The sequence below is a fragment of the Hyaena hyaena genome, unplaced genomic scaffold, assembly GCF_003009895.1.
Source record: "Hyaena hyaena isolate Hyena2069 unplaced genomic scaffold, ASM300989v1 scaffold_430, whole genome shotgun sequence".
Classification (NCBI taxonomy): Eukaryota; Metazoa; Chordata; class Mammalia; order Carnivora; family Hyaenidae; genus Hyaena; species Hyaena hyaena.
This window is the reverse complement of record NW_024081059.1, coordinates 37423-50535: the sequence shown is the minus strand read 5'-3', so window position 1 is coordinate 50535 and position 13113 is coordinate 37423. Positions and strand designations below refer to the sequence as shown.

Below are 13113 nucleotides of genomic sequence, written 5' to 3'. Positions count from 1 at the left end.
CAAGAGAAGAGTTTTCCTTGCCAGGAACTGAGTCATTAATGACAACAAAGTAAAAAAGTAAGATATTGGCAAATATCCTCTCAAGGCACTCTGTTTGTGGCTTTTTTCTTTTTCTTTTCTTTTTTCCCTTTTCCTTATTGTATGTGTCATAATTCTTAGTTTTATATAGTTTTAGAATAATTTTGCTTATTTAATATTCCTTTAGTAATATTTTGCCAATTTGTAATCCCCTACCAATGTTCCTAGATTATAAATTCCATGAAGGCAGGAACCATTGTGATTTACTCACAACTGTATCCCCAGTTTCTAACATGTAGTGGATTTTCAGTGAAGAGCTGTTGAGAGAAATCAATGAATGCTTAATGAGAAAGGAGTGAATTCGGGAGCAAATTATGTTTAAGTTTACTTAAAGAAACCAAGAACTTACGTTAGAAGGAAACCAGTTGAGAGCCCAACAGACTGTCACTTAGCATTTATATTTCACTGAGTCTTTTTGAAATCGTGGACCCAACCTATGCTCCTACTTTCTTTCTCCCTTCCTTCCCTCCTTCCCCTCTTCCTTCCTCACTTCCTTCTTTCCTGCCTTTTTTTTTCCTTCCTTCCTTCCTTCCTTCCTTCCCTTTTTAATGCTTCCATTTCTTAAACGACAATTCTTGAAGTGATGACTAAAAATATACTCTGAATCCTGAATAAGATTTATCAAATGACTTATCTCAGAAGGTGCTTTCAGTGACAGAGGTCAGGAAGTATTTAGAAGCTGAGGCAGAAGCGCAAGAGACAGAGTAAAGAGCTGTTAACTACAAGTGGAAGTTAAAACGAGCATAGGAAAACAATAGAATATGAAAGACTTAGAGCTGGGCTCAAGTAACAGACTAGAGTAAAGGTGAAATTTGCTGTCTGGGTTGGAGCTAATATTGTTGAATAAGATCATCAATACATAAAAAATAATAAACATTTTTAAAAGATAATTAATACAGTTGCTCCAGTTGCTGCCTTCATGGAATTTACAATCTGAAATTGTAAACTGGTAGAGGATACAAACTGGTAAAGTATTAGTAGAGGAACATTAAATAAAATTATTATAAGACTAAGAACTATGATATATACAATGAAGAAAAAGGAAAAAAAAATGAAAAAAGAAAAGTACCTTGAAAGTGTGGTAAGGTCTCTTTCCTGAGAAGGAAAAAAAAAGAGAGAGAGAGAAACTTCAAGGTAATCTGGTTACATGGCTTCGTGACAACATTTCTCTTCACCTTGTAAACTGAGACTATTTAATCAGACTACATGTTTCTGTGTGTTACCATATATGAGAGACAAAGAAATAGAAAATTTGTAAAAAAACAAAACAAAAATAAACTATGCCACATGAGGTTCAGGGCTCAGTTCTTTGGCTACAAACCCACTGAGCAGTGCCAGCATGAGTAAAGTTGCTTCCTGGAAATTAAAAAGCCTGGGTGACACAACTCTCTGTGTGAGAATCCTGCTACAAAAGGAAACTTGCCAACATCTTTTTTTTCCTTGTTCCCATCATGACTAAATTTAAATGAGAAGATATTTTCTCTAGAGTGCACCAACAGTTAGAATTTAGAAGCTGAGAAGACAAAAAAGAAGGAGTAGCCAGTGATATAGGAATAAAAACATGGTATTATAATACACTGGAATCACATCAGGAACATGTTTAAAGGGAAAAAAAATGGTTAACCATGGTGAAAGTTGCTCATAGATGAAACCAATCTTTAGCTTTAGCAATGACCTGATCATTGCTCTCCTGAAAGAGAGTCGTTATTGTGGTGTTATCAGTAAGGCTGCTTACAAATAGGCTCAAGGGAGAACGGCAGAAGAAGAATTGAACATAGTGACCACTGATAGCCATTTTCAAGAAGTGGTTAATAAAATTGTTAGAAGGAGTGTTAGGTTTATACAGCTTTTTTGAAAAGGTTAGATCAATATTTGTATAGTTATGAGAATAATCTAATAGGGAGATAAAAATTGGTGCTCAAGGAGAGCTAGAGAGGATTTTCTAGAAAGACATCCTTGAGAAGTCAAGATGGGTTAGAAAGAGATTTAATGCAAAAGATTGGAGGAGTTGGTTTTTAATTGACGCAGACAATTCATTCACAGTGACACAATGAAAGCAAGGTATGAATGTACATACAGGTGGAGGTGCATGGGAGGGACCCACTCTTCTAATTGCAGCTATTTTCTCAGCAAAATAGGAATACCATCATTAGGAAGATCAAGAAGGTATGGACCTTGAGTATGAAGGATAAGATGCAAATTATTCATTCAGGGGGATGGGATATTAAATGGACCAGGGAAATGTGGGAGTATTGCTGGGAAACTTGAAAATTTCACTCACTCTTAATATCATGAATTGTGACGTTTAGGAATGATTTTCTGTTCTTTTCCAGCTGTATTCAGGAACACAGCATGTTAATAATTGGATTTAAACTAGACAAGGAGTTCAGTCTGAAAACAAGTGAGGGTAAGGGCTAGTGTAAATGAAGGTATATTGAAGGGACTGAGTAAAGTAATGAACAACAAACTCTAAACTGGAGAAGGAGATTGATGAAATGAGAGGTCTGCAGGGTGGTGACAGTGTTAAGATTAGTAGCTTGTAAATCTTGAAGGGGTTGAAATCCTAGAAAGAGGTGAACAATAAGATGAGATAGACAGAAATGCAAATGTCTGATTTTAAACTTAGGAAGATGATGCAGTATTTTTCAACCACAACAGAAGCCTGTATGTGTTAAATCAATTCAGTCTCCCAAAGTTGGTAGTTAAAAAAAAGTCTTAGGATGGAAACATAATTTTCCCATTTTATTTATATCAAGGGATCTATTTTCTAGAGCTGAAGGCCCCAGAGCTAGGAATGAAGCGTGGAGAAATTAGGGATGTTAGAAAAAGAAGCTGGGCAGCTGGGAGGGCACCAGGTAGAAGAGTTAGAATTGCCCCCAACAGAGGGAGACCTCACTGAACTGAAAGTCACTTGCACCAAGACTAGAGAGTATTGGAAGTCACCGGGTAAGGCCAATATCTATATGTCTAACTGAATGGAATTGACAGAGCTTCAGAGGTCTCTTCCAGAGCTCAAAAACCCTTCTTCACCTCCTGAATCTGACATACATTTGCTGTGTATTACATGTGCAGCAGTAAAGCAGTTTTGCTGCTGTGGGGCACCCCTTCACTGCAGACCCAGCTCTTCAACACTGAAAACTGCTCTCATCAGCATTTAAAGACTTCTTTTCTTTTCAGTAACTTCACACTTTCCTGCTTTTCTTCTTTTCTTTACAGGTTTCATTATATCTGCTACTCTCATAAATACTGGTGTTTGTCAGGGTTCCATTTTCAACAGTCTATTCCTTATTGTACTTACTTCCTTGGCAAACATAGGTATTCTCATAGTTTAATAACCATGTATTTGGTTACCATTTAATAATCTTTCATGAATCTGTATCTCTCTTATGTTTACAGAATTTTGTAATCAGAATGAATGGCCTAAGAAGTCCCTCAACCTCTCCACCTGCTCCAAACTTAATTCATAAGCTTTCACTTCAAGCACATGCCTTTCCCTGCACCTTTATCCATCTTCTAGTAGCACAGAGTATCCCCAGATTCTTATTTTCCTTTCCTCGCCTCGAATCCAATCAGTAATCTTGATGACTTCATTCCATCCACATTATATCACCTCCCCATTCTTGACTAATATTCGCCTTTCATTACAGTTTTGATTAGTCTTCTGTTTTCTTTTGTCTTCTTCCAAATGACACTGCAGCCAAAAACTTCTTTCTAAAAATTTATATTATTCTCGTTTCAGGGTCCTGCCATTGTAGCATGGCATACTAGGCATTTCATCATTAATCCCCGTTTACCTATTCAGTTCTGTTTCTTCTCCCACCTCTCTCCCTTACCCTCTGAGCTCATGATTATTTTAATCTACCCAGCACACGCTGCTGCATTTCCTCTCCAGGTATTCATGTACTTTCTTCCCTTTGGTAGGATATCTTTTCCTTGACTACTCTGAGCTTTACTGAACTAGTCACCAATGGGCTTTCAGGACTCAGATTAGATAGAATTCATCTGGAAAGCATTTTCTGATGGCTCCTGGACAGGATGAGAGGATTCCACACCCATTAGAGAGAGCCTCTAAAAAATCCTTGAATTTACTTTTATATCACGTTGAATTAAAGTTCACATATAGTTGTCTTTCTTAATCACTATGTCATAAAGTTCCTTGAAGCCAATGCAGTATCTTGTTCACCTTTGTATCCTTAGCATTTAGCCCCTACTGAGTTCTCATTACATATTTGCTGAATACATGAATGAATGAATAAACTGTCAAATTTCTAGTAATAGCTCTGGGTTCACTTTAATTGATGAAAAAGGAATCTCCACTGTAACAGATGCAACTTATTACATAACAAATGAAGCCCTGGTGTGGAGCCACATTAGTTAGCATTTGGCTCATCTCTATTTAAATGGTGGCATAAAGCAATTAGTGATGTCCTTAACCAGTATGTATTTTGTTAATATATATTATATTTATTATTTATATATTTGATTTATGATTTATATATATGATCCATGTATGTGATGTGTGTATTAGGGAATATATAGATGTATTATGTATATTCATATCCACAATGATGATCCTGGCTTTTGAGTCTCATTGTGGCCCTTCTAATTTCACTGATTATCCATCTCTAGCTTTAAAAACTGTAAGCCACTCTCACACTCCATTTTCATTTTTGACACTAGTGTAGTACAGTTTTTTTTTCTTTTTATATATGAGCAGGGTAGGCAGCAAAAACTCAAAGCAGCAGACTGCACTAAGAAGCAAAGAAGTTCAGAAACCACAACTACAAACTACCTCTAAAGGAAAATTCATTCTCTTTTCATTACCTTGCACCTCTAGGTGCCAAAACTTGCTTTTAATTTCAGGTTTTAAAGGAGATTTTATGTCTACTCATAATCTATTCTCATAGAGTTTGCCCAAAAGAGGTTAGCTATTTTCAGTTAAAATTGATCCACCTTCACCATACTTGTAAGTTGAACATGAGGACTAAAAGACATGAAGCTCTTAATAGCTCCTGATAGGTTCAGATTACACATATCACGCTCGATTTAAATGTAGAGAACATCTAAAAACATTTTTTTGAGTTTCAGACAAATCATATTTACAATTTCACAAAATGGAAAATGTTATATTTAATTTGATGCTTAACACCTACTAAAGTGTTATTCTCAATTCACAGAAATGCTTCTTGCATTAAAAAATATCTCTATGAGGCAGTATAATGATTCTAAAATAATTTTCATTATGAGGAAGCTTATTCACAAAGATATATTATTCTTTGTCAAATTAAATTAACATCTAGCAAGTTAAAATATCAGATACTCTGAACAAAACTGTGTGACTTTTAAAAATATTTCCAAGATCAAAGAAATTGTCAAATTCAATTGATATTTGACATAGAAAAAAATTTCCAGTTCCTAGTTGTTCTTTAGAATTCACTATAATTAGTTTGCTTTTAAACATTTGACCTGCATACTAATCTTTTTCCTAGGGACATAACAGTGTTGGTCTATTCTACTCCAACCATTATCCATATTTTCTGATGAAAAATCTTGGGAATTAAAGCAAAATATTGTCAAGACACTTAAAAATAATCAATGAAAGTAGGAATTTCACAAAAGTGTCCCCACTTAATAATAAATATTAAGTTACATGGATTATATAACAAAATCTGCAATACAAATTTCATCCAAAATTGTTTATTTTCCACTGTGAACTTGACTGTTTTTCAAGAACATGGGACATAACTTACAGCCTTATCAAAATATATGCTGTATTAGATGCGTTTCTCACTAAGTGATAAATTATAAGTCATGAAGATTATATTTTTAGAATATAATTGAGAATGTGGGTTTTTTCTCATTGTCCTATTTTTTAAATAATAAATAAGGAACTGATCTAATGTATGTTAATGCATATCTTAATATTAAGGCAAAAAAAATTCTTAAATATTCCTGACAAAGGAAATAAAGACTTGAATTTTTGGATGTCTTTCTTCCTTTTTTCCTTTTTTTCTTCTTCTCTCCTTTCCATTCCATTCCTTTGTTCTCTTTCCTTTTCTTCTTTCATCTTTTTTTCTTTCTTTCCCTCTGGCAGAAACCCAACACTGTAACTAGCAGAATTTCCATAAAATACTGTAAAATATAAAAATAACACTTTATTTTGTTTTTTGTTGTTGTTGTTGTCACTCTTTCTGTAGTTTGCATTTGGTTTCTGCTCTAAGGGAAGTTGTTAACAATGTCTTTAGAAAAAAATAGTTTTCATAGGAAAAAATAAAAGTCTCCTCATAATTCACTTTTTATTATTGTTTTTCTTTTACAGAATATTCTGGTGCTCTTCCTAATTTCCCTACTTCGTATGCTGCTTTGCTAAGAATTAAAAAGAGTTCATCTTCATCTCTCTTTGGTTCAAAGACTAGACCACGATATAGCAATCCTTCTTTAGGAACCCTGAGTGTTTCTTCACCAAGCTGGCGAGGGGCAGCTCAACATTATTATTCCCCCATCAATCTTTATCATTCCTCAGATGCCTTCAAACAAGATGGTACGTATCAAAGAAAAATTGCACCTGTTGGAGTTAAACATGCCAGGAACACATTTCTCAAGATTATTGTCTTAGGGGTCAAGACTATTTCAACAAGGGAGAGAGGTTACAGTCAACTCCCCTAAAACAGAAAGCGCCAGAGTGTTTAAGATATGGTAAAGTGGAGGATGTTAATAGAGAAGTTGGCCAATATGATTAGAGAATGTAGGTGTGGAAAAACTTTCTTTCCTTGTAGATTCTTTGGTTGGTCTAATAATTAATTTAATATAAGAGAGATTAACAAGGAAAAACAAATTTAATTTCAAAATTAAAAGTAGTCAGCATTTATACCTTTTAGACAAAAAGAATCAATAAAATTATGAAGAATTAGCAGGATAAAGGGGTTTCAACTTGAGGTAATATATTAGTGAAGAAGTAACAATGTTTGTTTATATAGTCTTCTTGCCCCTATATCACCTATTTCTGGTGGTAAAGATGACTTGTACTCTCTTACCGTTTAACATGGCAGATTGGTTTCCTGCCTTCAGGAGGATGAAGGAGAGTTGGAGTGTCCTTTTGCACCAGCTGTTTCTTAACTAACTTTAATTCAAGATAATCAACATGCCAAACTGTCATACTTTCAGGTGGCATATTCTGCTCTCCTTTCACCATGTGAATTTATTAATTGGTGCTTACTAAAGATAATCTCTTATCCTCCTATAGAGAGAGACTAGGAGATGGGGCTCTATCTTCATAATTACATTTCAAAAGAATAGCTGCCAGGTCCTGGAGAAAGAGCATTATTTCTGAGTGGAAAATAAATAATGTAAATTTCCAACACTAAGACATCAGTTAAAGTAAGGACTACCGAGTAGTTATTAACATTAGAGTTTGAATAACATTTGCTAGATTTTCTCTAATTCCGTTGTTTTTGAGTATATTGACAAAATAATACAAGGTTAATTAGCATACAGAGAGAAATACTGAAAACCAAGTATTACCAGGCTCTCTGCCAGGCTTCTTTGTACAGCTTGTCTCAATAATGCCCTCAATAAATATGTGAAGTGGATATTCTTACTGTCTTCTCTGTAAGTGGAAACTCAGAAGTAGAAAAATATCTTTGACAAGGTCACATTGCTAATAAGTAGGCATTTTAAAAATGTTTATTTACTGGGGCGCCTGGGTGACTCAGTCGGTTAAGCGTCCGACTTCAGCTCAGGTCATGATCTCGCGGTTTGTGGGTTCGAGCCCCACATCGGGCTCTCTACTGACAGCTAGTTCAGAGTCTGGAGCTTGCTTCAGATTCTGTGTCCACTCTCTCTCTGACCCTCCCCTGCTCATGCTGTCTCTATCTCTCTCTCAAAAATAAATAAAATATTTTTTAAAAATTATTTACTTTTGAGAGAGAGAGACAAAGTGTGAGTAGGGGAGGGGCAGAGAGTCATAGAATCCAAAGCAGGCCCCAAGCTCTAAGCTGTCAGCATGTAGCTTGAAGCAGGGCTCAAACCCATGAATCATGAGATCATGACTTTAGTCAAAGTCAGATGCTTAACCAACTGAGTCAACCAAGTGCCCCATAAGTAGTCAATTTCTATTTACATATCTCCTGATTTTAAGTCCAATACAATTTGGTCTACATTTTAGTTATGATTAATGAAGGACTAAACACATAAAGAGACAGTTTTCAAGAACTAAATTGTTGGAAAATTCTAGAAATGTCATATTAGGTTGTGGTGCCAAGCACAGGCAAATTCATGTCTCATATTTGCCATGTGAGAATCAACTCATAGAGTTGGCATTACATTTTATTTAAGCGTAATGTTAGCTCCTTAACCATGTTTTATTTTTCAAAATACTTATTTCTGGTATAATTTTAAAATTCCCATAACATGTTCTGTGAGTGACAGTATCAAAAGAATTAAAAGGCAAGTGACAGACTGGAGGAAAATATTTGCAAAAGACACATTTGATAAAGGACTATTAACAAAAATATACAAAGGACTCCTAAAACTCAACATAAGACAACAAACAACCTAATTTTTAAAATGGGACAAAGACCTTACAAATACTTTACCAAAGAAGATAACACAGATGGCAAATAATCATATGAAGAGATGGACCACATCACTTGTCATCAGGGAAATGAAAATTAAAACAACCATGATACAGTACATACATACCTATTAGAATGGCCAAAATCCAGAACACTGAAAATACCAAGTGCTCATAAGAATGTGGAGGAACAAGAATGTTCATTGACTGCTGGTGGGAATGCAAAATTATGCAGCCACTTTGGAAGACAGTTTGGTGGTTTCTTACAGATCTAAACATACTCTTACCATATGATCTAACAATTGCACTTCTTGCTATTTATCTAAAGGAATTGAAATTTTATGTCTACATAAAAACTTGCACATGGATGTTTAAAGTAGCATTATTCACAATTTCCAAATCTTGGACACTTCCAAAATGTCCTTCAGGAGGTGAATGGATAAATAAACTATGATACATCCAGACAATAGAATATTATTCAGCACTAAAAAGAAATGAGCGATTAAGCCATGAGAAGACATGGAGAAACCTTAAATGTATATTACCAAGTGAAAGAAGCCAATCTGAAATGTTGTATACTATATAATTCCAACGATTTTACATTCTGGGGAAAAAATGATGCAGAGAGTAAAAAGATTAGTGGTTGCTAGTGATGGTTAGGGAAGAGACAAGTAGGCAGAGCACAAAGGATTTTTAGGGCCATGAAAATATTCAGAATATCATAATGATGGATATAAATCATTAAACATTTGTCTAAACCCACAGAATATGCAATACCAAGAGTGGACCCTAATGTATATGATGGATTTTGAGTGGTCATGATATGTCCATTTATTTTCCTTAAGAAAAAAGAGGTACCATTCTGGCGAGTGACGTTACTAATAGGGGCAGATATGCAAGTGTGGGGGCGAAGGGTTTATGAGAAATCTATACCTTCCTCTTACTATTTTTGTAAATCTAAAACTGCTCTTAAAAAAGATAAATTTTAAGTCTCCTGGCTATTTCAGTCAGAAGTACATGTTAGTATTGATCTTGGGATCATTAGTTCAAACTCCACATTAGGTGTAGGGATTATTTAAAAAAATAAATTAAAATAAATAAAGTCTTTAAAAAATTCCCATTATGTTAATTCCAATCTCGCAGTCATTAGGCAGAGATGTATTGGGATTTGTGCTATTTAGGCATCATTATTTCATGAGACAACAGCAAAGTAGAATGTATTGAGTAGTCAAACTATGGGATTCTTTTGCTTTTGGTATAATTTGGTGCCAACTAGTGTTCTACCCCCTTGATCTCTCATTCCAAGAATAAGTTAATATAGCTCATGATGATAAATAAGACACAACTAGTAAATATGGGTTAAAATACATGAAAATGATGAAAACAATAAAAATAGGAACTAAGAGCAAGGCTTGATACTCACTCAAAGTGTTTACTGTAAGTGCCTATATACCTGCTGTAGGCTAGTGCTCATTTTGGGTAATTAGTAGTCAAGGAAAAATAAATTCTGGTCAGTTACGTATTTTCCAGTGTTTCAAAGAATAAAATGAAATAGTCATTCAGTAGAAGCACAACTATATCTGACACTAAGATCAGACCAATTTTTTTGAATGGTTCTCATTATAAGATTGTTATTTATGTAATAGCCAGTGATTTGAACATTATTCTTATTGCATTCATAAGAATTTTTATCAGGTTTAATTAAGGTAGACTTAGCCCAATCATCAATCACAAAATGAGAAATAATTATCTAAAATTATGCTTCTTGTCTTTAATATGCATACAATCACTGGAGAGCCTTGTTAAAATAGATAGTCTTTACTGAGGACTGATGGATGTGGGGGGGAGGGGGGATGGGCATGGAGGAGGACACTTGTGGGGATGAGCACTGAGTGTTACGTGGAAACTAATTTGACAATAAACTATTTGTAAAAAAAAATAATAAGTAAAAAAAATAAAATAAAATAAAATAAAATAGTCTTTCAATAGACCAGAAGTAAGGCCAAATAATCTGCGCTTATAAAAAGGTCCAATGTGATGTTGATGGTGCTATTTGGTGAACCATGTTTTGAGTAGCAAGTCTCCAGGCTGTGGACTGGTTCCATATAATTTAAATCCTTTGCTGCTATAGTTTAATCCATATTTAGAGTATAAGGAAGAGTGGAGAGTCTGAGTATTTTCCAAGTAATCTTCCATAACTATTGTTTTCTCATCCTGGAATTTGATAGATCTTGGTTAGAAGTGACTTTGAATTTGTTCTCTCTGACAAGACCCTGACATATGGCTTTTGTCAGGTAATTCCCTTTAGCCTTAATAGAGAGTAAAGCCAGGGTTGACATGCTCTTGTGAAGAATGAGAAAACTAATAGAGCCTGAATAGAAAGTCATACCACTTCTGCTCAGAAGTAAACCCTGAAGTACCCCAAGATAGAGCTAAGATTTCTCTGAAAAATGTAAAAATCTCATTTGCAGAAAAATTTGGAAAGCAATTCTACTTTTGTATATAAAACCTAGAGAACTCTCCCACACATACACAAAGAAATATAAAAGTATGTTAATTGTGGTATATGTTTAATAATAAAACATTGGAGACAACTCATATTCATCAGAAAGGAAATGGATACATAAATTATAATATTTCATTTATTGAAACATGGTTAATGTGAATAAAAATATATAAATAAATATATGAATATATATGAATAAACTTTATATGTAAATATGTATATAATTTGATAAACAAGATGGATATATCTAAAAATATAATGTTTAGTGATAAGGAAAGTTATAGAGCACTACATATAATATATATATGTAGGGGCGCCTGGGTGGCTTAGTCGGTTAAGCGTCCGACTTTCGCTTGGGTCATGATCTCGCGGTTCGTGGGTTCGAGCCCCGCGTCGGGCTCTGTGCTGACTGCCAGCTCAGAGCCTGGAGCCTGTTTCAGTCTGTGACTCCCTCTCTCTCTCTGACCCTCCCCTGCTCACGCTGTCTCTCTCTCTCTCCTAGAAATAAAAAATATATATATATGTAAAAACTTAAAAATCAAAATAATATATATTATTTATGGGTTTATATGTGGTACAATTTTAAAAATGAACCTGAGGTATCAAGTTGACTATAGCTCTTCCCTCTAAGGATAAAGGGAGAATGAGAGCAGAGAAATTATACCAGAATTGGGAAGGTATATGACCTCAAATGTGTGATACTTTATTTCCTAAAATAAATAACTCTGAAACTAATATGATTAAGCTTCTGGTAGGTAAAATCTAAACTGGCTCACAATGATTCCCATCTCCTGATATTTACAGTGTAATTCTTCTCTTCAATGGTGGGCCAAAGCTAGTAGCCTGTTATTGCAGAATAGATTACGGAAAAAGTAATGGAATATAACTTCCAACATTGGGTTACAAAAGACTCTGGCTTCAATCTAACTTCCATTTCAAAGATAATGCCTAATCAGGATCTGGATAAACAAAGTTTGATGGACTATAATGATTAGCTGTTTAAAAAGGAATACTAACCTGTTGAGATGATTATAAAATAACAGAGAAAATTAAAATAGATGAATGTTAGGAAGACAACCCTAAAATTATGATATTGTAAGATTAATCCTTTGTGGAAAATGTAGAAGTATGATGAGGATACCAACAGAATGAACAAAAGTTATTGAACAAAGGTTATTGTTCATTATCTCACAATCTCTGTGAATTAGGAACTCACTGATGTGGCTCTGGATCCTGTGTCTTTCACAAACTGGGATTGCTGTCTCATGCCAACACTCAAATGGGTATGGATCCACTTGTAAGCTCACTCATATGTTGTTGGTAGGATTCAGTGCCTGAGAATTGTAGGACTGAGTGCTTTAATTATTCATGGACTGTAGGTCAGAGGTCATTCTCAGTTAAAGTCTCTAGAGGGTAGCTCACAACGTGGTAGTCAACTTCCAACAGCAGGAGAAAGCCAGAGCAAAAGAAGGCAAACAAAAATACTTCCAGAAGAGCATAATAGTCGGTCACTAATACTCGATTCAGGTCAGAAGGTAGAGAGATAGTAAATGAATAAAAATCTTTGAGCTAAAATCATGAAGCAAAAAAGAGAAATGAGATAATACCTGGAAGGGAGAATGTTGCTCAATGGAGTCAAGTGGAGAAGTCCTCAGAAACTATTTTACTTTCAATTTGATATTGTTATCTTGGGTAATGATTATAATCACTTCAAATTTTATCAGTGCAAATGTTCTGCCCAACAAGAGGTATTATCTAGTTTTAAAAGACATGGAGTTGTTAATAATTAAAGTAGTTGTTTGAATATGAATGTCATTTAATTGATTTAAAAAATTGACTAAGTTTAAATTGGAAATTCTCATGGTAATATAGGTTAATTGGAAGTCCTTATGAGTCAGCACCTCAAACACCTACAGAATATGCACTGATTTTGGATTTTGTGATATGGACAAGGATT

General features: G+C 34.6%; 1 protein-coding gene across 1 annotated transcript in view; it reads left to right on the top strand.

Annotated features, from left to right (window-relative positions):
- The window catches only part of LOC120245573 (contactin-5-like), a 780895-nt gene that overhangs the window by 742328 nt on the left and 25454 nt on the right, over window positions 1–13113 (top strand). The window contains exon 5 of the mRNA XM_039252657.1: window positions 6398–6619. Coding sequence (XP_039108588.1) covers window positions 6398–6619 — 222 coding nt within the window. The remainder of the gene's footprint in view (window positions 1–6397; window positions 6620–13113) is intronic.